This window comes from Saccopteryx bilineata, chromosome 10 (assembly GCF_036850765.1).
Source record: "Saccopteryx bilineata isolate mSacBil1 chromosome 10, mSacBil1_pri_phased_curated, whole genome shotgun sequence".
In the NCBI taxonomy this organism is placed as follows: domain Eukaryota; kingdom Metazoa; phylum Chordata; class Mammalia; order Chiroptera; family Emballonuridae; genus Saccopteryx; species Saccopteryx bilineata.
In genome coordinates, this window is record NC_089499.1 from 38,240,392 (window position 1) to 38,267,843 (window position 27,452).

At 49.6% G+C, this 27,452-nt stretch overlaps 1 protein-coding gene across 1 annotated transcript in view; it reads right to left on the reverse strand.

Moving 5' to 3' along the window:
- Nucleotides 1-23,498, reverse strand: part of KY (kyphoscoliosis peptidase) — a 44,497-nt gene extending 20,999 nt beyond the window's left edge. Inside the window, exons 1-5 of the mRNA XM_066245271.1 lie at nucleotides 23,056-23,498; nucleotides 19,867-19,929; nucleotides 15,242-15,304; nucleotides 3,232-3,306; nucleotides 1,456-1,518 (exon numbers count right to left, since the gene is read on the reverse strand). Coding sequence (XP_066101368.1) covers nucleotides 1,456-1,518; nucleotides 3,232-3,306; nucleotides 15,242-15,304; nucleotides 19,867-19,929; nucleotides 23,056-23,191 — 400 coding nt within the window. The 5' untranslated portion in view covers nucleotides 23,192-23,498. The remainder of the gene's footprint in view (nucleotides 1-1,455; nucleotides 1,519-3,231; nucleotides 3,307-15,241; nucleotides 15,305-19,866; nucleotides 19,930-23,055) is intronic.
- Between the last annotated feature and the right edge of the window lie 3,954 nt (nucleotides 23,499-27,452).

The window sequence follows — 27,452 nt, forward strand, 5'->3', positions numbered from 1 at the left end:
CCGGGACAGGCCACAGGGATCCTTCCACATTTCCCCTCTGCTCCAAGGACCCTTCCGATTAGGAACCGGGTCTTCTTCCTTCTCACCCGACTGGCTTTGGCACCTTCCCCCAGGCCACCTCAGGCTGCCCCCTTGCTCCCTGCGGTCACACTGCAGCGGCCCCTTTTGGCCTGAAGCCTCTGACCCGGTTCCTGGTTAAGTGCAGATCACGGGCTCTGACACATGCAGGGCCCCAGGGCTGCCCCTTTTCTAAGGGGAGAGGCTATGCGGTGTGCAGGCAGGCAGCACAGATCCTGCCAGGAAGCTGTGCTCTAGCTTTTTCTTTCTTCTTCTGCTCCTTCTGCAAGGACTAAGACATTCCCTGGACCCCACACCCCAAACCCTGCTGTCCTGCCCAGCCTTACACTAGTGCTCCCTTGAAGCCCGCACCATCATGGTTAGCCCAGTGGTGCCAGAGCTGGGGCTTCTTGTCTCCTGTGACTTAGGCCACCACCAGTCCCTATCTGGGTGGTCTGAGTGCAGCCCTGGCCCAGCCAGCCCCACAGAAGGGTGCGGGGACCCCGTGGCAGGCCCAGCTCATCTTCCCCACTTTTGCCACGCAATCTGGCTCCTGCTGTTCTCTGACAGGGGCCGTCAGGGCGACCTAAGTAGATATGAAGGGGACTTAGACATCAAACGATTTTTGCTCAGTACAGCTCTGCAAATGAGGTCTCCCTGCCCCCATTTAGAAGAAAGATGGCATTTCTAAAGTAGGACTGAAAACACTATAACTAGTTTTACCCTGTCTTGGTTCTATTTTGCAATATCTGAACATTAAAATTACCCATCATGATTTATGCCTCATTAAATTTACCTTCTGAGCAGATTATATAAATCTAAATATGATTTTGCACAAATACATTTAAAATACCAGTGGCATTAACTAAATTATTCTAATTTTAACATAAAATAATGGGAAGAAGTGCCAAGCTGTTAGCAAAGCTTAGATGCTATTTGGTCTACTGAGGGGGAAACTGAGGCCCAGGAAAGGTGAATGAGAAACAAAAGCAGGTTCAAACCCAGACTGTCTATCACCCCATCCGTGTTTCTTCCTCTCCCCCACCTTGCTGATTTACATGCCTCTACTCTTACAGATGATTAGCAGTCTATTTAAAGTTAACAAAATTCTAGATTCTTATTTTGTATGTTTCCCATAATGGGCTGCCCTGTTATAGGTGAGGTTTTTGCTTTAGCTTTGGGCTCACATCTGGTGTGTGAGCTTTTTATTTCTCCCCTTTGTCCATGGCAGACATTGCTAATCAATCATGATACTCCTCCCCCACCGAGCCCAGAGGTGGTCCCAGATTCTCAGCACAGTGACCCAGGGAGCTATAGTCAATTGACTGGAGATTTCCCATGAAGCTAAACCAATTCCTCATCTCAGAGAATGGCCCCGGAGAAGGCCCTGCAACTTACCATGGGCATCTTTCCCTCCAGGCTGCCGGGGTCTTGTGTTTCCATTTTTATCGCCTTGTAAACCTATAATATCCCAAAGGTCAGATGTAGAGACGCTTCAGAAGACACGGAAATGCAAGCACAGACGGTTCTCTGTGGTGGGCCTTGCTTCTGACCCCTCCCCTGCACTCTCCTGCTCAGAGCCTCTTGCTCCCACCCCCACCTCCCACCAAATTGTTGTTGCAATTGCCCTGGACCTCCTGGTGGGGCAGAAGGAGGCCTGGGAATCAGGGATGGATGACAAGAAAGACACCTGCAGTCTGCTCCTGCCCTCCTCCTTACTCTCCTGCCATCCTGGAACACAGCTGAGGGTACCAAGAGCTGGGGTACCATGAATTCATGCCGGATAACCCCGAACAAGAACTGACCATGGACAGAAATGAAGATGGGGCAAAGGGGAGGTGGTTCGTACGGAGCTGAAACCCAGAAAGGTCAAGCAATTATGAAATTATTCTCTGGAAGGTTCAAGGGCAACCAAATCCTATAAACCCAGGACTGTTAAGGCAGAAGGGCTGCCAATAGTTCTTAGACTCCATGGATAATAGGAGAGGAACTCTTCCTGCTTATCAGAAAGCAGGTCAGGAAGATGTTCCTCCTGACGGAACCAGGAGGAGCCGGGGGTGCAGTGCCAAGGCCGGCGGTTTTCTCTCATGCCCTTGAAGGCCACCGTAGACTGTAAATATAACAACAGAAGGTTGCAGATGTACGTAGGTCATTTTGGGTGATAGCAAACAGTTTTCTTTCTTTCCATATACCTTCTTTGGTAGAATAATGGACGTCAAAACAGAAGCTAGCGTTTATTGTGTACTTACTATGCCTGGCTTGGGCTTTATCTTGACTCTCTCACTTAACAAGAATCTTATGAGGGATGTTGAATTAGTTTCCTCCTTTTATAGATGAGGGAATAAAATAAGAGGTTAAGCCATTTGCTCAAGGTCCCAGAGCTGAGACCTCAGCCCAGCCTGTTGCTCCCCAGGGCCTGTCCTCTCTACATCTGCTTGCCCTCCTGAGATGCTGACTGTTGAGGGCGGGGGACCAGGCAGACTGGGAGGGTCTGCCTTGGCTCACTGAGTGGACTCGGAGAGAACTGGAGCCTTGGCTGCTTGGTAGCCTCTGTTCCTTGACTGGCATTTCCCGGCCTAGACCCTTGCTTAGCCCTAAGATGGACGGATACAGGGAGAAGACAAGAAGGGAGGGGAGGAGACATCCTGGGCCTGGGCCTGGGCCTGGGCGCACTGCCCTGAGGCCCAGCCAAGTATAGTTGGTAGGAGCCCAGGCCTTAGTCGGACCTGGGTCTAACCCTCTTTCTGGCTGGTCAGTTAGTTCACCTTGTTGAGCCTCACTGTGCTGATCTAGAAAGTGGGTATAATACTGGTGTACGTCAAAGGGTTAAAAAGGTAACAAATGTAAAAAAACTTAGCACTGTACATGCTACCTTTTAGATAGTCAATAAATAGTGTCTAAAAACAGTAACACTCTTGTGATGAAATTCATCTTTAGCTAAATGCCTTGTTTATTCGTGCCTAATTGCAGACACTCGAGAACTGATTATTGGATGGGAAAAAGAAAGAGAATCCCCAGCACGAAGCTGTCATACCTTCGCCTCTTACCAGTGCGTAGGTCCAGGTCACTCCTCTCCTTACCCCAGAAGATGCCCAGGCTGGGCTCTGGCCCATTAAGTTGCCCTCCTTCCTCCCTGCCAGCCCTCCACACACGAGTAGCCCTGTACGTACGTACGTTTAGCCAAGGAAAACTTCTTGAGCAGCTGGGGCATGGCGTCTCGAGGGTGGACCTCGACAGTCAGCTGTGTCCCTGTGAAGGAATGCCGGCGACATTCTCACCCAGATGCTACCAGGAAAGGGCGCCACATCTCATGATGGATGTTTGAACAACAAAACGCAATTAGTTTTAGAGCTTTCTTCCGAATATACAAGTAGCTCTTGTTTAAAAAACAAATACAAAACCCAAGCTGTTTCCAGATCCAGCTGAGACTGAGTAAGCATACTCCACCTCATTTCTCCCACCAAATGCAACTATCTACCTTGGAAAGAATGCATAGGGCAACTATCATGCAATTACTGCACGACAGAAGGAATACTGGGGAAGAAGATTAGCATTTAAGGCATCACTAAATTGGCACTGAGTTTACCATTCCCTTCCCCCTATAGTATTACTTAGACTGGACTCAACGGCAGCCCCAGACCCAGCAGTGCACAACGGATACAGAGACAAAGTGCTCCAAGGGGAGCAATTCCTTCCGGCCTGTGGGGTGAAGAGAACCTCTAAGTAAGAGAATGGGGCACTACCCTGTTGTTTCCACCCCCTCTCCTGGTACCTCCTCACTCAGCCCCCAGGACATTTTGTTGGTAGCAGTGCAGAGTGATTTTGGTGGCTAGGTACACACGTAGGTCTTTGAAGAAGGGCACGAGAGAAGCTATGATTCCCAAGACTATGGGGGCAAATTCTTACTGTATTTTCGTTTTATCTCTCTCTCTTGGCTGATTGGCTCCATAAGCAGACACAGTTGGGAGAAGTGCCTGTCATGAGTGGAAAAACTGAAGCCCAGATTTTTGGCCAGAGGACTGGAATGTGGGTTGTGCAGAGGAGGGAGCTCAAGAAAGCAAATCCATAAAGTGATAGAGGAACCCCTGTGGTCACCTGTGAGTTGTGCAGGCTTGGATCTCATCTAAGCATCATACCACAACCTTTGAGAACTACACTGTGGGATAGATCGATGCTCAGAGGAGCCACTGGGTGGTGCATGGACAGGGAAGATCTGCACAGCACTGCAAAGGCTATAGTCCAAAATGACAGCTCAGCAGAGGCAGACCCAGGAAAATCTCAACTTGAAAAGGAAAAGATAATCGACCAATGCTAACCCTACGATGGTATAGATTAAGGGATTATCAGCCAAAAACTTTAAAAAAGCCATGCTCTAAAAAGTGAGGGCAAACAGTCCTGAGATAAATGTAAAAATACAAAGTTTCCATGAAAAAAAAAAAGACACAAAGAAGAAACAAATATAAATTTTAGAACTGAAAAATATAGTAGTTTAAAATATTATCCAGATATGCTCAATAGCAGAATTGAGATGACAGAGGATTCAGTGATCTTGAAGACAGATTTATAGAAATTATCCAATATGAACAGCAGAGATAAAAAGTGAACAGAGCTGTGGGACCTGCGGGACAATGCCTAAAGGCTGAACATTCATGCACTTGAGGTGCCAGAAGGAGAGGTCAAATAGCATGGCATAGAAAAAATATTTGAAGAAATTAATGAGAGAATAATCAATGATACCAAAAGCTGGTTCTTTGAAAATATCAGTAAAATCGATAAACCTCTAATCAGACTGACAAAAAAAACCTAACAAACAAAATAGAGACATAAGACATAAATCAGAAATCAAGACTCCAATGTCATGAATGAAATGGGTGATATCACTACAGATCCCTTACATGTTAAAATAACAATAAGGGAATACAAACAACTCTTATATACATAAATTCTACAACTTTGATGAAATAGACCAATTCCCTGAAGGCTACAAACTATACCAAAGCTCACCAAAGGAGTAGATAACCTGAATGCTCTTATATCTATTTCTAAAACGAAATTTGTAGTTCAAAGTCTTCCAAAAGCAAACAAATACCAGGCCAGGTGGTTTCACTGGAAAATTCTAACAAACATTTATAAAGAAATAACTCAACTTTTTTCACAAGTTTCTTCAGAAAATAGAAGAGCAAGAAATGTTTCATACTCATTTTATGAGACCAGCATTAATCTGATACCAAGACCAGAGAAAAACATATAAGAGCACTACAGACCAATATTCTTCATGAATACAAATATCCTCAACAAGATAATAGAAAATTAAATACAGCTATATCGCAAAAGAATAATACACCACAACTGAAGGTGGTTTATTGTGGGAATGCAAGGCTGGTTCAGTATTTGACAACCAATGAATGTAATTCACCATATTGGCAGGCCAAAGAAGAAAATCACTCGGTAGTATCAGTGGATGCAGAAAAGGCATTTGCCAAAAATTTAACATTGATTCATGATAAAACCTCTCAACAAACTAGAAATAGAAGGCAACTTCTTAGTCTGATAAAGGGCATCTACCAAAATTCTACAGCTAACAGCATATTTAATGGTAAAAAATAAAATCCTTTTCCTCTGAGATTGGGAACAAGATATGAATGTCCACTCTTTTTTTTTTTTTTTTTTTTTACAGGGACAGAGGGAGAGTCAGAGAGAGGGATAGACAGGGACAGACAGACAGGAACGAAGAGAGATGAGAAGCATCAATCATCAGTTTTTCGTTGTGAGACCTTAGTTGTTCATTGATTGCTTTCTCATATGTGCCTTGACCGTGGGCCTTCAGCAGACCGAGTAACCCCTTGCTGGAGCCAACGACCTTGGGTCCAAGCTGGTGAGCTTTTGCTTAAACCAGATGAGCCCACACTCAAGCTGGCGACCTCAGGGTCTCAAACCTGGGTCCTCCTCATCCCAGTCCAATGCTCTATCCATTGCACCACCGCCTGGTCAGGCAAATAAATGTCCACTCTTATCACTACTAATAAACATTGTGCTGGTAGGCCTAAATGCCCTTTAGTGGATGAATGGATAAACACCCTGTGGTATATCCATGTTAAGAAATACTTTTTCTTTTTTATTTATTTATTTAAAAATTTTTCTAGTGTGTGGAGGACCCAGGTTCGATTCCCGGCCAGGGCACACAGGAGAAGCGCCCATTTGCTTCTCCACCCCTCCGCCGCGCTTTCCTCTCTGTCTCTCTCTTCCCCTCCCGCAGCCAAGGCTCCATTGGAGCAAAGATGGCCCGGGCGCTGGGGATGGCTCTGTGGCCTCTGCCCCAGGCGCTAGAGTAGCTCTGGTCGCAACATGGCGACCCCCAGGATGGGCAGAACATCGCCCCCTGGTGGGCAGAGCGTCGCCCCTGGTGGGCGTGCCGGGTGGATCCCGGTCGGGCGCATGCGGGAGTCTGTCTGACTGTCTCTCCCTGTTTCCAGCTTCAGAAAAATGAAAAAAAATAAAATAAAATGTTTTTCTGAAGTGAGAAGTGGGGAGGCAGAGAGACAGACTTCTGCATGTGTCCCGACTGGGATCCAACCAGCAAGCCCCTTCTGGGGCTGTTGCTCCATTGCTCAGCAACTGAGCTATTTTAGTGCATGAGGCAAGGCCATGGAGTCATCCTCAGTGCCTGGGGACAAATTGCTCCAACTGAGCCATGGCTGTGGGAGGAGTAGAGAGAGAGGTAGGGGTGTAGAAGCTGATGGTCTTATTCTGTGTGTCCTGACCAGGAATTGAATCTGGGACGTCCATATACCAGGCTGATTCTCTACCACTTAGCCAACTGGCTAGGGCCCAAGAAATACTTTTTCAATAATACCAAGAGACTCTTATGGGTGATGGGAAGGTATGATTGCAAAAAGTCTTTACAAGACAATTTTGGAGGTAACAGAACTGTTCTGTAATCTGGTTGTGGTGGTGGTTTCATAAATCTATGAATATGTTAAAATTCATAATTTAAAATAAAGTAAAACTAAAAAAAATCCCCAACTGAACAAAAAAGCCCAAATAGAATGTAAACAAAACAAAACCCAGGATGATACAGAAGAATATAAAATAGAAATTGAAAATCCAAAGTAGGATTATACTAATCATGATTTTTGTAACCTGCTTTTTTTACTTAAGTCTTTATAGGTCATTTATAATCATTTTTACATGGCTGAATAGTACTCTATTCTAAATATAAAATAGAATATAGTCACTTGTCATCATTTTACATGGCTGCATCATACTCTATTCTATAGATGGTTTATAATCTATATGAGCAATCCCTTTTCGTTGGATAGTTAACTTTTCCCAAATGTTTTGCTATTATGAACATGTGATGTGATGAACATTCCAATACACACCTTTTTTCATACTTTTTCAAATCAGCTCCTTTGAATGAATTCTTAAACATGGATTGAAAGGTATGAAGATTCTTAAGGCTTTTGTTAGATGTTGGCAAACTTTACCCATGAAATGATTTTATCAGTTTATGGTCATACCTACAATGCAAGAGACTGCCCATTTTGCTCATCCTTGATGTTTGATTGCAAAATTGGCCACAATACTCTGTACTTCCTCCCATGGAGAGGTCTTTTTGGGTTGGCCTTATAAGTCAGTTTGGCCAGTTAGCATGGGGCAGAAGTGACGGTGTGCATGCAGGCATTGAGCCCAGGCCTCGAGAGACCTTGCAGCTTCTGCTTTCTCTCCTGGGATTCCAGCCACAACTGCCATGTGAATGAGTCCTGGCCAGCCTCCTGGAGGATGACAGACCACATGGAGCAGAGCAGAGCCATCTCAGGTGAGGCCGCCCTAAACCAGCAGGTTTCCAGGCAACCCTCCAGCTGACCACAACACATGAGCAAGCCCCACCAGGACCCACAGTCAGCTGGGTGTGGGTCTGACAAAAATGTCCAGCCAACCTGTGCACTTCTGAGCTGGTAAAGGTTTATTGTTTTAAACCTCTGAGTTTTGGAGTGATTTGTAATGTAAAACTATTTAAATCACGACTACCCTCACTGAATAAATTCATTTGAATTTTATCAATTTTTAACTTTTTATTAATGAATAATGACATCTAGTTGTTTCTGTGCATTTCTTTAATTTTTAGTTTAGTATTTTCCACATATTTATTTGCCACTTTAAACGATTTTGTGGATCACCTTGTTTCCTACTGATATATTCCTTTCTTCCTTACTGATCTTGTAAGAACTCTTTTTACTAACCCTTTGCCTCCTAAATGTGTTCTAATTATTTTTCACAGAATAACAGTGCGGATTTTCTTGTGCAGCTCATGAGTTTGCTCTGCATGCCCAAAGGAGTAATTCTCAAACAATTTAAAAAGATACAATGTGGCCTCTTGAGGCATTACTTTGAAGGGGTTCACACTCATTTTGAGTGTAGTTTCTAGAACAATTCATTTTCAAAGAAAATCAGCCAATGGCTTCAAAATGATGACTTTCAGCCTTTCAGCATTAAAAGCACGATTCAGTTTTGGTCTTAGGCTCGGGGGCCATTGCCATCAGTCACCAAGACTTCCTGTGTGTCTCTCCAGGATGGCCGAGGCCTGGGCCAGTTCTCCCTCTGTCTTTTCACCTGTCCACCTGAAACATGCTGAGGTGTTTTTCAAAGGGGGTGGCAGACTCTATCCTTGGCTGCACGATACTTTGTGAAAACAAAACTCAAGAAACAGGCCCTCTCTTTCCCCTTTTGTAGGTGTTGGTACGCAACGCTCTGGGAAGTCTTACAACAAAACAGTCTGTTGGCTTAAGTGCTATTTTGTCGAACACAATTTGGAAAATGCTGGACTAGGATAATCTCCAAAAGTTTAGAGAAAACGCAAAACTGAACAATTTGTTGGATTAGGGCTCAATAACTAACCTCTTCTCTAAACTTCTAATGTCTAGGTACTTCCTACCACTCCCAACTTAGCCATAGCTCTTTGTCTGAGAATAAGCGAGCTGAAAAACCACTCTAAAAAATACCACTCAAGCCCTTCCAGGGGTGAGTGTTGAGGGAGTCTCCCTCGCGGAATGCAACCCTGGCTGGGAAGCTCCACCCATCACCATTTCTCAACCATCCCCTCCTTCCTGCACTTTCTCTTCTCTCTTGTCTCTTAGGGGGCCAATGTCTAACATTCTTCTGAGTCCCACTTTCTGGGTCTCCCCCAAAGTGGTGCTGCTGACCAGCACCCACCCTCTTGAGGGAAACAGCAAAGCTCCCTGGCCTGCCTGACCTTTGTGGGCATGTGACCCCAGCTGTCATTTACAGGCGTGTAAGGGCACTTCCAGGAGGCTCTCTGCTCCAGGCGCTGAGCCCGGGACTGGGCTTGTGGTCTCCAGGGGAGCAGCACTCACAGCTCAGCCCCATGCTTCCTACATGTGTGAAATGGTACGAGTTTGCCGACTCCGGCATTCCTGTAGCAAATAAAACTCTTAATTTAAGGAAAAAGATTAATTTGACCAATCATCAATGATAAAGAGTGGAACATCATTTAGAACAAAATTTAAAGGAAGATCTCAACCCTAAGTACAGTCAGGTACCACTAAACAGTCACAACTAAACCCAAAAGAGGTCCTTGCTGAGACTTTAGGGCAGTGGTCCACAACCCCCGGCTGTGGACCAGTACCGGTCCGTGGGCCATTTGGTACCGGTCCGCAGAGAAAGAATAAATAACTTATATTATTTTCATTTTATTTATATTTAAGTCTGAACAACGTTTTATTTTTAAAAAGTGACCAGGCCCTGGCTGGTTGGCTCAGCCATAGAGCATCAGCCTGGCGTGCAGGAGTCCCAGGTTCGATTCCCGATGAGGGCACATAGGAGAAGCACCCATCTGCTTCTCCACCTCTCCCCCTCTCCTTCCTCTCTGTCTCTCTCTTCCCCTCCCGCAGCCAAGGCTCCATTGGAGCAAAGATGGCTGGGGCGCTGAGGATGGTTCTGTGGCTTCTGCCTCAGGCGCTAGAATGGCTCTGGTCCCGACAGAGTGATGCCCCGGATGGGCAGAGCATCGCCCCCTGGTGGGTGTGCCGAGTGAATCCCGGTAGGGTGCATGTGGGAGTCTGTCTGACTGCCTCCCCGTTTCCAGCTTCGGAAAAATGGAAAAAAAAAAATGACCAGATTCCTTCTGTTACATCCATCTAAGACTCCCTCTTGACGCTTGTCTCGGTCACGTGATACATTTATCCGTCCCACCCTAAAGGCTGGTCCGTGAAAATATTTTCTAACATTAAACCGGTCTGTGGCCCAAAAAAAGGTTGGGGACCACTGCTTTAGAGCACCTGACTGGCTCTCTCATGACGTCCCTCCCCAGTCCTACCCGTTGTCAGCCAAACAACATTTCTGAGGCTGCAGTTTGGCCGTCTTAGTGAAAGTGTATTAATGACTGTCTTTGGCCCTGCAGCCCTGGCTCCAGGTGCTCCTGCAGATGCTGTGGGTTCAGCCCCCTTCCTGCACCCTCTCAGGAAGGGAGGCGCAGCAGGTGAGTCCGAGCATGTCCCTGGGACACTGCTTTGGCCTCACGTACCCCGTACCCTGCACCCAGTACCCCGTCGGGAGAGTTATCCTACCCAGAAGCTTGTCTCCAGGTCTCTGCAGGTTTGAACCAGGATTTGTCTTAAAGGTCTAATTTGCTCAGAATTACTAATGCAGAGATGGCAAACAGATCTTGTGCTGTTCATTAACTCTGATTGGAAAGGGCTGCCTGGGGCACTGATCGGTCGGCCAAGATTGTCAGGCATGTGTGTGTATGAGTGTGGGCGGTGCGGGGGAGTGTACACACACGTAAGCGTAGGGCATGAGGGATTCATCTCAGATATCTGCCATCGTTGACTCAAGGTGTTCGTTAACTCTTTCCATAACTGGCTGCCACATTTACAACCTGAATTCTTCGCCTTGGAATATTCTGCTGCGGTAGCCGAGCATCAGCAAACCTCAGCTAAAGCATTTAAAAAATACCCTTAAACAGACTCTAGCTAGGTGTTCAGCAGAGACTTGCTGTGGGTTCTGCCCCCGGAATGCAGTAGTCAGCTTTAAGTGCAGGACGTGGTGAGCTGTGACATCCCAGGGGCAGCATACTGGATGGTGACAAGGGAGAGTCCAGCTCTGCAGAATGCTCGCCGGGTACTGCTGAATGCGATATGAAAGCCCCACTCAGCAGCTCTAGTTATGAGATGACAACTGAGTGTGCCAGAGCTCAGGGCTAAGACCAGTGGGGCCCCGGCCAGCGTGTGTGACGAAGGGCATCTCTTGTGGCCCTAACTGACCCAGCGTCCACTGGGCTCTTGAAAACACAGAGTCACTGGTGATTCCTTCTGCAGAGTTGAACTCCCCAGGGTGACCCAGGTCTGGAAACATAGCAGTTCTGACCCTGGTGCATGCATGCGTGGTCAAAGAAGACAGTGTCTGCACGGGGATGAGGGCCGATGACCCGGAAGGATGAAAGCCTCGACAGATAGAAAACTGACTTCAAGCATCACCATCGGGGTACTGGGGAGCACTCACCTCTCCTTCAATTCCCACACTTGCTACAAACTAGTCCAAAGCCCCATTTCATGTGAAGATTTGAGATTCCAATGATCTTCTGTCACCACTTACCTCCACTCCTCCATTGAATGACAAGGTGAGGAGGGGGAAAAGTGGAACCATTCTGAATGACAAAGTTCTGGCTGAAATCTTGAATTTCTTGTCCAGCGGGAAGGTGGAGGGGGGGCCACACCCTACCTGTCCCCACCAGGTTGGTCCCTGCCCTGTGTGGAATGGGGCAGATGGTGGAGTAGCTATGCCCACTGGTTTTGCAAGTGCACAGACATGGGTTTAACTTCCAGGCCTGGCACGTGCCAGCTGTGTAACTTCAGGGAAGTTACTAAAAATCTCTCTGGCCTCAGTTTTCCCATCTGTAAAATAGGGGCTATAACCTACACAGAAGGTGATTTGTGGGATCAATGAGATGACCCGTAAAAGGGGCTTCGGTCACTGATGGGGCCTCAAATGAGTGTCCTTCCGGAGCCCTGTTATTACTCATATACAGAGCAGCCGGGAAAGCTGCTCTTGGGGCTGGAGTGGGCCACAGAACAGAGCTCATGAGTTTCAAGGCTCACTGGATAAGCAGGAAAGTGGCACATGGAATACTGATGTCTCTGGTCACCATTCAAAATAGCAGCTATGTGGCTGTTCAGCATTGGCGTCAACTTCAACAAGGCCACATCGGAATTCTTCACTTTCTTTCCCTAAAATGTGCCTCCTGCAGCTCCTCCATCCTCTGCTCCTAGACCTCGACCCCTCTCTTCCTCTTACACCCCAATTGACACCATGGGAAGATCTCTTTGCCTGGATTATAATATTTAAAACCAAGTGGTTTCCGATCGCACTCAGATTAGAAGCCAGCATATGCAGGGCAGTCTCTCAGGCCCTGGGGGATCTGCCTGTGCCCTCCCTGACTTGTCTCTGCTACCCCCAGCCCACCCACACAGAGCCTCCAGCCAGAGACTTGCTCTGCGCTTACGGAACACACCAGCCCCTCACACCTGTGCTCCCCCTGCTGGAAGCCCTTCCTCAGATGCCCATATGGCTTGTTCCCTTACTCAAATGTCACCTTCTTGGGGAGGCCTTTTTCAACTACTCTATTTTAACTTGTCCCTTGTGGTAGGCTTCATAATGGCCCTTAAAGATATCCATGTCCCAATTCCAGAAACCTGTGAATGTTACCTGATATACCAAAGGGGATTGTGCAGAAGTGATTAAGTTAAGGCTCTCCAGATAGAAAGATTATCCTGGATTATCCAGGTGGGCCTAGTGTAATCACAAAGATTCTTATAAAACAAAGGCAGAGGACCTGACCGGTGGTGGCACAGTGGATAGAATGTTGACCTGGGACACTGAGGTGCCAGGTTCAAAACCCTGAGGTTGCTGGTTTCAGTGCCGGCTCATCCGGTTTGAGCACAGGGTCCCCAACTTGAGCATGAGATCGTCGACATGATCCCATGGTCGCTGGCTTGAGCAAGGAGTCACTGGCTTGGCTAGAACCCTTGGTCAAGACATGTATGAGAAGCAGTCAATGAACAACTAAAGTACTGCAAATGAGAGTTGATACTTCTCTCCCCCTTCCTGTCTGTCCTCTGTCTCACTAAATCAATCAATCAATCAATCAAACAAACAAAAAACCCTAAAACAAACAAACAACAACAACAACAAAAAGAGGCAGAGGTAGATTCAACCACTTATCTGGAGAAAAGGCAATGGGATAATGGAGGCAGTGATGACAGTGATGCAGCTACAAGCCAAGGAGTGATGGCAGCCCCTAGAAGCTGGAAGAAGCAAGGGACAGATTCTGCTCTTGAGCCTCCAAGAGGAACGTGTGCTGCCCACACTCTGACTTTAGCCCAATGAGACTGATTTTAACTTGGGGTCTCTGGACCCATTTAAGAGAGTAAATGTGTGAGAAGTCACCGAGTGTGTGATAATTTGTCATAGCAGACACAGGAAACTAATACACACCCATGTACACATATATCCACCCCTATTCTCCTTCCTATTTTGTCTTCCCTCCAGCCTCATCTGACACCCTTTTAGGGCTATCTGTCTCTCTCACAAGGGTGTCAGCTCCATGGGGACAGGAGCTTTTGTCTGTTTTCTTCTCTGATGGAGTCCCAGTGCCTGCATCAGGAACTGCTTCTTGTGAAATGAATGAGTCAGTATCAGTGAGAACCCTGGCTAAGCCTCCAAAGAGGGGGAGTCTTCCTCTCGCTGTGAACTGGGCTTCCACAAGACCTTGCTGGGCTGGGCCCTCCCAATCTACACAGGGCTCCATACTTCTCATAGGACACCAAGGCTGCCCTCCTTCCTGCCCCTCTGGAAGCCTTGAATGCTGGGAGGTGGCACGTGAGTGGCAGGAACACTTGAGCCAGGGTACTCTGGGCCAGGTGTGGCTCCGGTGACCGGCAGACCCCATCCTGCCTGTCTGTCAGAGATACCTGGGAGGCAGGGCAATGCAGAGGTATGACCCTAGAGCCAGCTCGGGGACTGAAGCCTCCCCAGCCTCACCTTTCTCCTGTGTGAACAGGGAGAACACCATGGCTCCATCAAGGGGTGTGGCCAGAACTAAGTGAGAGGAGCGAGCGGCCCCTAACCCATTCTCATTTCAGTGAGGGAGTGCTTATTCTTGTTTTGCGGCCGGCTGTGTGCTGCTAGTCCAGAGAAGCAATGGGACCCAGGGTGGTCCTTGTGATGCTCAGGGCAAGTGGCAGGTAGGTCATGGTGGGCCCACCAAGAGGCTTTAGGACCTGTCCTGCAGCTGAACTCTCAAGAATTCTAGCTTAAAGGGGTACTGATCCAGGCGTCAGGAAGGGTCTGCTGCCTCAGGCCGGAAACCATCCACAGGAGCTTCCTGCGTTTGTTTCAGAGAGCAGCTCCCTGAGGCTCCCAATCCTCTGCGAGCCACTTTCCCCGGGGTGCCATCACATAACCTCCCTACAGGTTAGGACAACAGTGCTTAGAGCACCAGCGGTGAACTCTTAGGGCGGAGCCTACGAGAGCTCTCAGACATCTGCAATGCAGAGCGGGAAACTGAGGCAGGGGTGGGGATCGGTAACCTGGCCTCGCCTCCAGCCTCAGTAGTGGAGCCCTCCTGCTCCTCAGGAGTGGCCAGTTTTGTGGGAAGGGGGGCAGCGCGGGGGAAGCAGACCTTTGAAGGTTAACAGCTCAGGACTTGGTGGTTGGCGGGAGTCAATTGCCCAGCTCTGAATCTTGCCAGCCGTTTGATCTTGAGCACATGCAAACCTTTCAAAGCCTCCGTGTACTTATATGTGAAGCGAGGATAGCAGGCGTACCAATCAAACAGGACTGTGGTGAAGCTTAATTTATATGAGAATAATTATGTAACTGGCTTGGCAAAATGCCTGGCACATGGTTAGCACTCAATAAGTGTTGGCTACAGTGACGGCAATGAGGGTGTTGATGATGACCGCAGGGAGGTCTGTGGCCCAAGGACTATCTCTCGACCCCTTGACACCATGCAGACTTTCATTGCTTCCCATGCGGTGAGAGAAGAGGGGAAAGGGGCTCCCACATCCATGGGGCAGAGCAGACCCATCTCTCCACGCTCTGCACTTGGCTGTCACTGGCACATAGGAGCTGGGCGAGAGGTCACGCCTGGTGGCGAATTCCTTACCTTGATTGTTGTAGGAAGTGATGACCTGGGTTTGCTGAGGATGCTGCTTCTCTGCCAGGTTTCCTATTTAAGGAAGACAGAGGGACCTGCAGTGACCATTGGGACCACAATGGAATTTTCCCTGGGCAGAGCGGGGAGCTGTGTGGATCAGCAAGAAAGGCAGGCTGGTGGGGCCAGTTCATCCCAGGCCTGGCTTCCACACACATGCACACCCACCTGCACAGCCTCCCCACGTGCACACGCCGGACTTGGCAGTTACACACCTGAACGCAGAGACAAGTGGCTGGGGCCCTGTGTGTGCACCCTCACACCTCCCAGCAAGTGCCAACACAGATTTAAAAAAAAATTTTACTTCTAGCTTCTTTTGATTATCAGAGTCACGGTTTTTAGTTTTTCTTATAGTTTTCAAAATATATATGTACAAATTTTTATAGCATTGTGAATGTAGCTCTTTGGCTTGTTTTTAAGGATACTAATGAGATTCTCTTCCTTTAATTTTTTTTTTTTTTAGTGAGTTTGTTGTGGTGACATTGGTTGATGAAATTATATAGATTTTAGGTGTACAATTTTATAATACATCATCTGTATATGGTATTGTGTGTTCACTACTCAAGTCAGATTCTTGAAAAGAAGCTAGGGACACCTCCATGGATTAAGTAACCACAACTTCAGACTTTGGTATTGCTGGGCACACTCTCCAAAGTGTATGAAATGCCCGATGTTCCCACCATTTTGTAGAGAGGGATGAGAGGTTCCTGTCCTGATTTTACAGCTAAGGGAACTGCTTGCAGCTTGGACTGGTTGACTTTTTTGCCAGAATGCAGTTAGGGAGCTGCAGACCTAAGGTTTGAACCGCAAGTCTCCTGACTCCTAGCTCAGCCTCCTGCCTCCTGCCTCCTTCCGAGAAGAACGGCCAGCCTGCTTCCTCCTCCAGCCTCGGAGCCGGGGTGACTTGCAGTTTGGTTCCGTTGCACAAACATCTGCAGGAATTCCACTATGTGAAAGTACTCTCCACGTGCTAGGAATATTTATGTCCCTGGGACATGGAGCTGTCCTCAGAGCCTAGTGGGGTCAAGCTGCTGTCAAGAGATGGCCCATTCTTGTCAACAGCCATGAGGAGGAACTGACAGGCTTACCTGCCCTTCCTACAGGAAGCACTGTCTTTTTCCTACATCTCTCCTTTGACAGCCGCTGAAGCGTCCTGGTCTTGCTGAAGATGCCCCTGAATCTCTGCTTCAGAGAGGGGGGGCAGGGGCTGGGAGGCCAGTGTGTGGCAGCTGGGGACGTACCCACTGCTACCATCCTGGCCAGCCATCTTCTCCCCTGGCCTCCCACTGGTCTGTGCAAAGGCCGTTAGGCCTGCCACTGGGAAGTGACCACTGAGACCAATGTCTGGACCTGGAAACAACCATGACTCTAAAGCAGGGGTCCCCAAACTTTTTACACAGGGGGCCAGTTCACTGTCCCTCAGACTGTTGGAGGGCCAGACTATAAAAAAAATATGAACAAATCCCTGTGCACATTGCACATATCTTATTTTAAAGTAAAAAAACAAAATGGGAACAAATACAATATTTAAAATAAATATTGTAAATTTAAATCAACAAACTGACCAGTATTTCAATGGGAACTATGCTTCTCTCACTGACCACCAATGAAAGAGGTGACCCTTCTGGAAGTGCGGTGGGGGCCGGATAAATGGCCTCAGAGGGCCACATGCGGCCCGCGGGCTGTAGTTTGGGGACCCCTGCTCTAGGGTACTGGCTGATCAAGTCCCATTCAGATGAAGTTCCTCATGCACCCAACCAGATCTGCTACTCAGTGTTTCCCATGCCTGAGTCCAGGCAGAAGCCAGACATGGTGGGTGAGTGGGCACTAAGTGGGCTGGGCTTGCAAGCCACCTGGCAAGGTCTTGACCTAGAGAAGCCTGCTGGTCCCAGCCTTGTGCTATAAGCAGATGGGGCCAACCAGAACCCTGAGGGGCCGCTGGAAGTTGACTGGTTGAGGGCCAACTCTACAGGAGCTCCAACCCAGCATGATGTGGAATGTGGGGTTGGAGTTCCAGGCTCGACTCAGGCCAGGGAACAGGGAGGCCACCTCCTGTGGACACAGCTGGCTACATTTCTGCTGGGCTGGCCTAGGGAGGAAACAGGATCTGGGAAGGGAATCCTCAAGGAGGAGGATTAGCGGGTGTAGCTGTTGTGGAGTATTTATAGTCAGGGCTGCACAACTGGTTTCCCTGTAGCTGTGGGGTGTCAGTCTCTTGCTGCTAGGCAGACTTCAGCCAGGACCAAGGAAAGCAGCCAATCACAGCAGGGGAAGCACGTTACTGGGCAAACTGTGGGGGTGGTTGGGGCGGCTCTGCCCTCCAAACACCAGCTGCCTGGAAAAGTTTGGAGCACTCCAAGCTCCCCTAACCTGCCAATGCCCCAGCCCAAGGAGTGCAGAGAGCAGCAAAAGGGGGCTCCTGTGCACTTTTGGATCAATCCCATGTTCAGCTACACTTGTGCACACGCCACCAGCACAAGCTGTCAGCTGCTTCCTTCTCAGATGAACACGCCATCCAGCTTCCAGGGCTGGGCGGTCTGCTGGTTACCAGGGCTGGGTGCCTTGAGCACCAGCAAGGCAATAGGTATGCAGAATGTCACCATCAGAAAACACACACAAAAAGCTACAACTTTTAATTTCTGCGTGCATGTAAGGGTACCATTTAAAATAAATAAAGTTGTAGTTTAAGTTACGTATATTGGTGAACAGGTTCAAGGCCTCTGCGGAGGCTTTCTTCAGACCTGCATTTTCCTGAACTCTTAGTTTTTGCAAGAACTACTTTAATCATCCTTTTTATTGGCTGGCACATTATACTAAAACCCACTTCATGACTTTTAGAAGAGTCTTGGAACAGTTAACATGTCCCTTTGTGTTTTGTTGTATTTTTCCACTACACTTCTTCTGAACCAGGACCCCCGCAGATGGTAAAAAGAGGATGAATTCAATATATTTTAATGTTCTCCTGATGTAATAATACGCCCGAGAAGACGTAAGATGAATTTCAGGCAACTGAGGCAAGGTGAGAGGGCTGCAACAAACCAAGAGGCTACGCCCCTTTCCTTCTGCTGTGGTCAGTCGCCCACCTGCTCGTGCGCACACTGGCCAGGCACACGTGCCTGCCTAGGCTAGGCCTTTCTGTGCCTGGCAGGTCTCTAGGGGTCTGAGTCTTTTCCTCATTCTCACAAGCCTACAGCATAGTTTCGCTAACTTCGGTGTCATCTTCAGTAGAGCTAGAGCAGGTGCGTCTCCCATTTGATGGCCTTAGAGCAGGGGTCTCAAACTCGTGGCCCGCCCACCAATTTTGTGCGGCCCGCAGACTAATCAAACTTCGTGGATTAGTCTGCGGGCCAGTCTGCGGGCTGCACAAAATTGGTGGGCAGGCCGCATGTGGCCCGCGGGCCCGAGTTTGAGACCCCTGCCTTAGAGCAAGGTGAAGGAAGCCATCCCACCCATGTGTGCCCATCAGCTGGGATTCAGAAGGCTGGTCTCTAGGGATGTATGTCTTGGATGTGACTTGTTTCCATGCACAGGGCAGAGGACACAGGCAAACTCTTCACCTCCAAGCTGCTGAGACTCAACTGCACTGAATGGCATTATGATTACAATCATTTTAACGTAAACCCATGAGAACAAAAGTTTTTGACTCTATTCTCTACTGTTTCACCCCCCAAAATTAGAACCCCGTCTGGCACCGAGTAAGCACTATAGACCTTTCCTGAGGGAATGAATGAATGAATTTACTTTTAGAACTTTATTCTTCCCTTTTGTTACTGTCAGAAGGATGGCAGAGCATAGCTGTTTGGTCTTGTTCAGTTGTGGTTCTGTTTTCCCCTTTGTGGAGGGTCACGGAGGGGGGTTTCTTCACATTGGCATTTGATGAGTCAGTCCTCTGACCAGGGATCTGACTGAGCCCCTTATTGGGGCCCTGTGAGTGGAAGTCTGATTCTTACTAGAATTCTCATACACCCACAGTGCAGTTCTACTGATGTTTGTTCCTGGAGGCTGGACTAATGAATCTCTGAAGGGCACGGAACAAAACCCGATATAGATAGTGCATGCATCGAACTCCCAGAATATCCTGGGCCTGCAGGGCAACAAGCACCTGGCACCAGACAGAGGAGGCTTTGGAAGCTGACTTCTCTCATGGTATTCTGGGTCCCAGGCCAGCAGGTAGACACTGGCATCTCCCAGGCCTCAAGTAACGCTGTCTCAAGGCGGAACACTGTTCTTTCTATTCAGGAAAATATTTAAAGATGGGTGCTCTGCTTGACAGGAGCAGTCTCACCTCCGTGGGGACACACCTAAACCTCATATCCCAGATGATGCCAGTGAACAAGTGGGTGCAAAAGCTTAACGCAATGCCCCCCTCCAGCCTCCAGGAAATTGGGGACCTGATGCCAGGGAAAACTTTCCAGGGTCACAGTGGCCGCAGAGGCCTGGCTGAGTCACAAGCAGCCACTTCTGAGCGCTAGATGACTACAGCCAGTCTTCAAACAAGTGAGACCCAATGTGTCCAGTCCTTTCTCAACATGTTGAATTCTAGAGATTTAAAAATAAAACGAAAAAGAAGAATTTACCATATAGGCTGTTTCCTTCTAATTTCTGCCATTTCTGTATTCCGTTTCCGATGCCTCGAAGCCCTGTGGAATAACAAGGACTGGCATGAGGCTCTCCGTGGTGCAGAGACCCACACGACAAACAATGTGCCAGCTGCATACGTATCTGGGTTAAAGTGGGGCTGGTGGGACCCGACTCTCCTGGGATCTGAGGGAGGCTGCCCACGAATGAGATGCGCTTGGGAACATGAACATAACCCTCAATATTGAAAACTTTGAAACAAATATTAGAACAGTAGTTTTCAAGGGTGATGGTGTTGATGACCAGAATCATCCAGGGGGAATTTTCGCAATACAGATGCCCATTGTTCACCCCTACATCTCCACTGCATAAATATGGAAGGATTATTGTCGAAGACATTTGCCTTTCATTTTGCCTGCCTATTTCTGTATGTGGTGAACCTTCCACTTTTAGGGACTTGCTGTGGGGTGGGAGCGGGCAAAGACTGCCTATCCCTGTGGAACTGAAAGTGAGAGGTGCCTGCTCTCCCAGCCTCCCTTGCAGCTAGAGCGTGGCTGAGGCATAGCCAGTTGGTGTCCAGTTCTGTCTTGGGGCCTGGTGAGGCAATGGGGAAGGGAATGGAAACGCTCTCTCTCTCTCTCTCTCTCTCTCTGGTGACAGTTGGAAGTGGTGGCTACGAGGTCAGGTCCCTGGCACAGAGCAGGCATACATTCTGGCAGTGGGAACAGCTGCAATAAAATCAAGTTCCTGGTGCAAAAGGCGCATCTAGTGCTCCTTGGTGGCAGCGAAGGTTTCCTCACCAGACCACCTCTGCAGAACAGCTCATGCTGCTGTCCTCAAAAGCCCAACCTCAAGCCTTGTTCTCCCGCCCTTTCAGCCACTCCGAGGTCCCCAGGATCCCCCCTCGGCAGAACCCGCCACAGTCAGTGTCTGGGACCCACCAGCCGGAATCTTACTGATAAACTTTTGGAGTGGAATGCACACGTCACATCAACTTTGGAGATGAAACCTAGAACTCTGTGGCTCTTTCCGCCTTGGTGCAGGCGGCTTTAGGCCGCCTTGTCCACAGCCAGGGGAACACCGGAGAGGACTTGAGCACCTCCAGGCACAGTTCTGAGAAGCGCTGCACTAAGGCATGACTGGGAAAATGCTAGGGCCCTAGAGGAAAGGGAAGAGAGCACCTGAGGCTTTGCAGCCCAAATTTTTGGTGCCATGCTCTTTGCCTCCTATCCTGTTGACTCTTTTCTACAATAACAACACAGCAGAAAGCCATCCGGTCACATCTTCCTTCAGTCCTCTGCATGGTGACAGTAACTGAGCTCAGGCCCCCCTTTTCAGAATTGAGGACCTGCAGCAGAGAGGAGACGGGAGAAGATGCCTGGAATTGGGCCCGGGTGAGTTTTGGATCTTGTGCACCTAAAAGAGGCCTTGGATCACGCAAGTCCTGCTCAGCATTTCCCCTCATTAGGCTGCGTGGGCTCGCAGGCTGGCTGAGCCAGGGGTCTCCTGCACATCACCATTGCCCAGCAGACCTCAGAGGCTGGGCACACTCCCTATCCTCTGACCCGGTGCAGGACTGTCTGACTGAATATATGACACAGGTCTCTCCGCTCACATAGGGTCTGGGAGAAACATCTGTCAGGAAAACATTAGGAGAAAAATAGCAGAAAGGACTCAGCAAGCAGGGTCTTCTTTCGTGAGTGTGGAGTGCATTGGTCTGGATCAGTAGGGTCTGTGGTAGGTGTTTGACACCTTCCGGAGTAGCCCTGACCCCAGGCATTTCTGGGCCTTCTCTGTGTTCTTCTCCCTTTCTTCCTAGTGACAGAGCTTTGAGAAGAGATGTGATCAGAGTGGGAGAGGGAAGCGGGGACTCACGGGCTGACCCAGAGCTGTGCTTCGTGGGGGCCCTCTGGCTGTGTCACACACTGGGGGAGGCCTTCTGGACTGTGGTGTGCGTAGTAGAAGCAGTTTCATTTCTATCAGGGAGCCGGTGACCTCTGCCAGTTTCCTCATGATAAATGCTCTGGGTGGGCATTTTCCCTTCTTCCAGAGCAGTTAGTTCTGAGAACTTAAAGAACCAAACCATCCAAACAACCGTCGACCCCCAAATTCCTCCGAGACGGGAGGTACCCATCAACCTTCTCGACTCTGCAGAAACTCTTAGTCTCCCTGCTTTGCTTCCCTAAAGAGTCACCAGGAGTTATGGGACAGCTCCAGCCTGTGCAGGTGGTGGGGCAAAGCCACCCATGATATCATTGCTTCAGCGCGGCAGGTGGAAGGTGGGTGTTCAAAGTGCATGGGGGTTCTGGGGGCAGATGATCCCGGGCCAACTCGAAGGCACTCCGGAGCTGGAGGGGAGGCCGGAGGCAGAAGCCATTTTACCACGCGGACTGTCAAGCATCACTCTCACAGCACTGATGTGCAGTTAGTCTATTGCGTGCACACACCTCTGCCAGGCTCCCAGACATCTAAGGGCTTAGTTAACAATTATAATGCATGGATACCTTCTTCCCACTGTGTACTCTCCTCTGGAGAATGCAGGGAGGCCTAGGACCTGCTTTCCACAATCATTCTATAAGCAGTCACTTTATTTTATCAGTCTACCCTTTACCAGAAAGTCTGAAGGAAATGAAAATTAATAGGTAAGTTAAGATGGGGAGAGCAGATTTCAAGCCTAACCCTATCCAAGCCTGTGTGAGCTTTACACCTTTTATGCCTTCTGTAGAAGAAAGGGAAACTGAGGCTATGAACTATGCAAGGGCACTAAAGGGCGTTCCCCATCCTCAAGTCTGACCCAGATTTTCCTGGGGACCCTGCATCCTTCATATGCCGTGTGGGGAGCAGGCTTTGGCCACCAAGGAGCCAGGCCTGAGGCTCTGGACCCCGTTTTTCAGGACATCTTCCAACCCTGATCTGCACCTTTCAGAGAGTGGTTGGCGGAGACTGGCTGCGGGGGTTGATGGAAGCACCCACAGGCCCGCACAGGGAGTCAACTCGGGGCAATCACGGGGCTGCGCGTTGCCAAGGGACGCCAGAGCCACAGCGTGGAGACACAGGCAGCCATGGGGAGAGGGTCGGTGCCTCTGACCTCAGTCGGGGGCGTGTAGAGCGCCCCCACGGCGGGCGAGCCCTAGGGCGAAGAAGCCGAGGTGCCGGGGCCTCCGGGGGTCTGGCCCAGAGCGCGTTACCTCCTCTGCGTTGCGGCAGCGCGCTCAGGTCCGCTTGCCGGTCCGAGTGCGTGCCCTGCAGAGCGCGCCGGTTCTCCGAGTGCACGATCAGCAGCATGTCGATGGCCACTGAGTTGCTGTCCTTCTTCAGCTCCATGGTGCCACCCCGCTCCCCGCCGGCGCGCCGCGGCCGCTCGCAAGGTTGCCTGTGCTGCAAATGGCCCCGTGCGCGCCGCTGCCCGGCGCGGGAGATGAGGGCGCGGGAGAGGGCGCTCCCCTGCCGCCTAGCCGCTGCGCGCAGCGTTTCGCTGACTCTGCCAAACACACCATTAAGGCCCGCCCGGGAGGGCGCTCCTCTAATGAAGCGGCTCTAAGTCACCTTTGAAAGGAAATCCCCGGCTGAGCCTAGACCTGCACCGAGGCCACCGGCCCCAGAGCTTCCCGCCCCGCGCCCCTGCCTGTCGTCCCCTGCTCGGGAAGCACTTGTCCCGGACTCTAGGATTGTCCAGCTGGCCGCATGCCTCATCCCTGCCTTCTCCGAGGGGTTCCCCGAGAGGGCCCTAAGCAGACTTTCTCAGAAAGCCATGGCAAGTACAGAATCGCGCAGTGCCGCTAACCAGTGAGTGAGTTAGTTCAGGAAAAAGAAAAACAACAAGCGGGCTCCAGATTGAATTGCAAGGTGTGGAGATAATGGCCAACTCTTGGCCCCACTTCTTCCTGGGGTGGATTTTGGAGGTTGCCAGCCCCCTCTCTAAGAAGGAAATGGATTGGGTCTTGGGATCAGAACCTTCCCCTGATTGTGGAACTTGGAACGTCCTCACTGGGCCTCAATTTAACAGTTCTCGCTGAAGTGAAAATCTTAACATCGCTGTTCCTTCTAGAAGCCTGGCTCCTGCAGGGTGGGGTGGGGGAGGGGGGAGGAGGAGATTGGGGCGCAGCAGCCTGCCTGCTGTGGTCAGGGACCTGGACCTGAGAGCACAGCTATTTTTAGCGGGGCCTGGCCCGGCCCGGCACCACAGCAGGGCCTTTGGCTCTAGGTCTCGGGAGTGTTTACAGAGGCATCTGCCTGATAGCTCTTGGCACGGTGAGCCCACCCCGCCCGAACCAGTCCCCTAACTTGAGTTTCCACCATTAATAAATGCCGAGCTCACGGAGGCCTTTGCTCTAAAATCCTTTCCAGCTTGGACTGTTGTGACCCCACTTTGCAGCATGGTGCCTGAGAGCTCGCTCCTTCCCCCAGGAGGCAAACTGCATTGCCGAGGCTTGGGTTCTAGTCCCAGTTCCACCACTTATTGCCTATGTGACCTTGGACAAGCCACCTGCCCTCCATTTTCTCACCCATATCACAAGCACGTTACACATTCTCACAGGGCTGTGGTGAGAATGATTGCACGTGAGGTGCCTGGCTCATGATAATAATGGTAGCTGTCATTCTTACTTCATTTTAAGGGCGAGGAAACGGAGATGTAAAGTAACAGGCAAGTGACAGAGCTGAGGTTACACAGTTGTACCCTCAGACTCTGAGGATGTCTCCCCTCTGGCTGTGGCTCACAGGTGGGCTGCCCATAAAGGGGGCTGCCTCATTGCATCACCACCGCCCCGCCCCCACTTGGCAGCTGATGAAAGGATAGGTCATTGGCTTCTGACACTGTTGAACTGGAGTCCTTAGAGAGCTGAGCCAATGGACCAGTGGAGGTGGATGACTCCCAGGGCGAGTTCCTCATGTAGTGGGTCCTGTCCTCTCCTGTCCTATCTGCATTGGTGTGTGTGTGTGTGTGTGTGTGTGTGTGTGTGTGGCTGGGAGGTTGGCTAAGGCTTGCTGCTCTCTAGATGGTTGGGGAAGTAAGAACTATGAATTATTCAAAGTTCTTGGGGTCTTGGAGATTGATCAGGCAGCTCTTTCATCTCAGTGTACCCCCTTTTGACCTGGGACAGTGTGGCCTGCCTCCTTTTGAGGGTGCAGATCCCGACAGAAGCGCCTGTACAGTGCCTCTCCCTACCGGACGGGGCTGAGTGAGGAGGGCAGACAAGCTAAAGCCCCAGTACCTGAAATTGGTGTTCCTGTCCCCCCCCCCCCATACTTCCCTGCTCCAGTCGTCTCACTTAGGATCCAGCTCACCATGGTGCCCCTTCACAGCTGCTTCTGAAGAAAGAGAGGATGACGTGGGGTGTGTGCCAGCCAGGATGCTTGAAAACAGATCCTTTGAGCAGGGTTTCTCATTGGTGGCACTAGGGACATTTGGGGCCAGATGATTCTTTGTTGTAGGGGGATGTCCTGTGTATTGCAGCTGCATCCCTGAGATCAACCTACTAGATGCCAGTAAGAGCCACTTCCCAGTTGTGACAACCAGAATGTCTCCAGATGTTGACATATGTTTCTGGGGGACAAAAATGCAGTGAGAACACTGCTTTGGAGCAAAGCCGTGAAATGGGGGTGGTGTTGCCTTAATGGCTCTGGGAGATGCTGTTGCTCACGGACCCCTGAGCTCCCCAGAGCCGGCGGCCACTCTCCAAAGCTCCCCTCTGTGGCCCTCTGTCCAGCCGCCGGCGTCTGGGGTCTGCAGAGTTTCTACTTGCCAGGAGCGTGGGCAAAAAGATGAGATGCTCTTCTCACTGCCCACCCCTCCTATGCCTGACCTTTGTTGACCTATCCCTTTATCCATACTACCTGAGAAGGAGACACCACACGGAAGGTGATGTGGCTGAGAGTATTTGGATGTATCCAGAAAGGGAGGAAAGGCAGTAGAGAAGACTGAGATTAGGATTATATAATTCAGAGGGTCTATTCCTTCTGCTCAACGTTCCCCCCCCCCATTGTTTCCATAATGAATGGGACAAGGAACAGACTCTCAGCCCGTGTTTCAATCTTGGGCTTCTACAGATCCATGTCTTCCTCTTTCGCTGACAACTCACACATGCTATGGCCACAGTCATGTCCACTACTCCCTGCACATATCTGGCCTTTCCCCTTCTAGGCTTTGTGTCCCTCCATCTTGCCACTGTCTTGAACAACATGGAATTCAAGAACCTCTGTATGCGCCTGACCAGGCGGTGGCGCAGTGGATAGAGCGTCGGACTGGGATGCAGAGGACCCAGGTTTGAGACCCCGAGGTCGCCAGTTTGAGCGCAGGCTCATCTGGTTTGAGCAAAAGCTCACCAGCTTGGACCCAAGGTAGCTGGCTCGAGTGGGAGGTTACTCGGTCTGCTGAAGCCCCACGGTCAAGGCACATGTGAGAAAGCAATCAATGAACAACTAAGGTGTTGCAACAAAAAACTGATAATTGATGATTCTCATCTCTCTTCATTCCTGTCTGTCTGTCCCTGTCTATCTCTGACTCTCTCTCTCTCTCTCTCAAAAAAATAAAAAATAAATAAAAGAAAAAGAAAGAACCTCTGTATATTGTTGACCTAACTAATTAAGCTACATCCTTGTCCTAGAATCTGACAAACTAGGGGATATCTTCATTCTTGGGCAGAACCTTTAATTTTTTATTTATTTTTATTTTTTTATTATTATTTTCTTTTACGGGGACAGATAGAGAGTCAGAGAGAGGGATAGACAGGGACAGACAGACAGGAACAGAGAGAGATGAGAAGCATCAATCATCAGTTTTTCATTGCAGCACCTTAGTTGTTCATTGATTGCTTTCTCATTTGTGCCTTGACCGCGGGCCTTTAGCAGACTGAGTAACCCCTTGCTCAAGCCAACGACCTTGGGTCCAAGCTGGTGAGCTTTTGCTCAAACAAGATGAGCCCGCGCTCAAGCTGGCGACGTTGGGGTCTTGGTCTTGAACCTAGGTCCTCTGCATCCCAATCTGACACTTTATTTATTATTTTAATCACAATGATTGGGAAATTTCTGGGCACCAAAAGACAAAGAATGGTCAAAATGGCTGTTCTGTTGCCTTTATCTTCTATCACAGGTGATGATTGGCATGTCTAGTGTCATTCACACTGCCTTCCATCCCTTGTCTTAAAGGTGGGATTCATCAGATGTCTTAACTGGTTCTGAGCCCAGAGCTGACCTTGTGTGTTGGAGATAGGCAGCGAGCGACAGGGGGAGACTTGCTCTTAGTAGATGAGACCTTCGCCAGAGAGGGGTATGCTTTGATTCGCATTATTGTTTTATTTTATTTATTTATTTATTTATTTTATTTTTTTCATTTTTCTGAAGCTGGAAACAGGGAGAGACAGTCAGACAGACTCCCGCATGCGCCCGACCGGGATCCACCCGGCACGCCCACCAGGGGGCGACGCTCTGCCCACCAGGGGGCGATGCTCTGCCCATCCTGGGCGTCACCATGTTGCGACCAGAGCCACTCTAGCGCCTGAGGCAGAGGCCACAGAGCCATCCCCAGCGCCCGGGCCATCTCCGCTCCAATGGAGCCCTGGCTGCGGGAGGGGAAGAGAGAGACAGA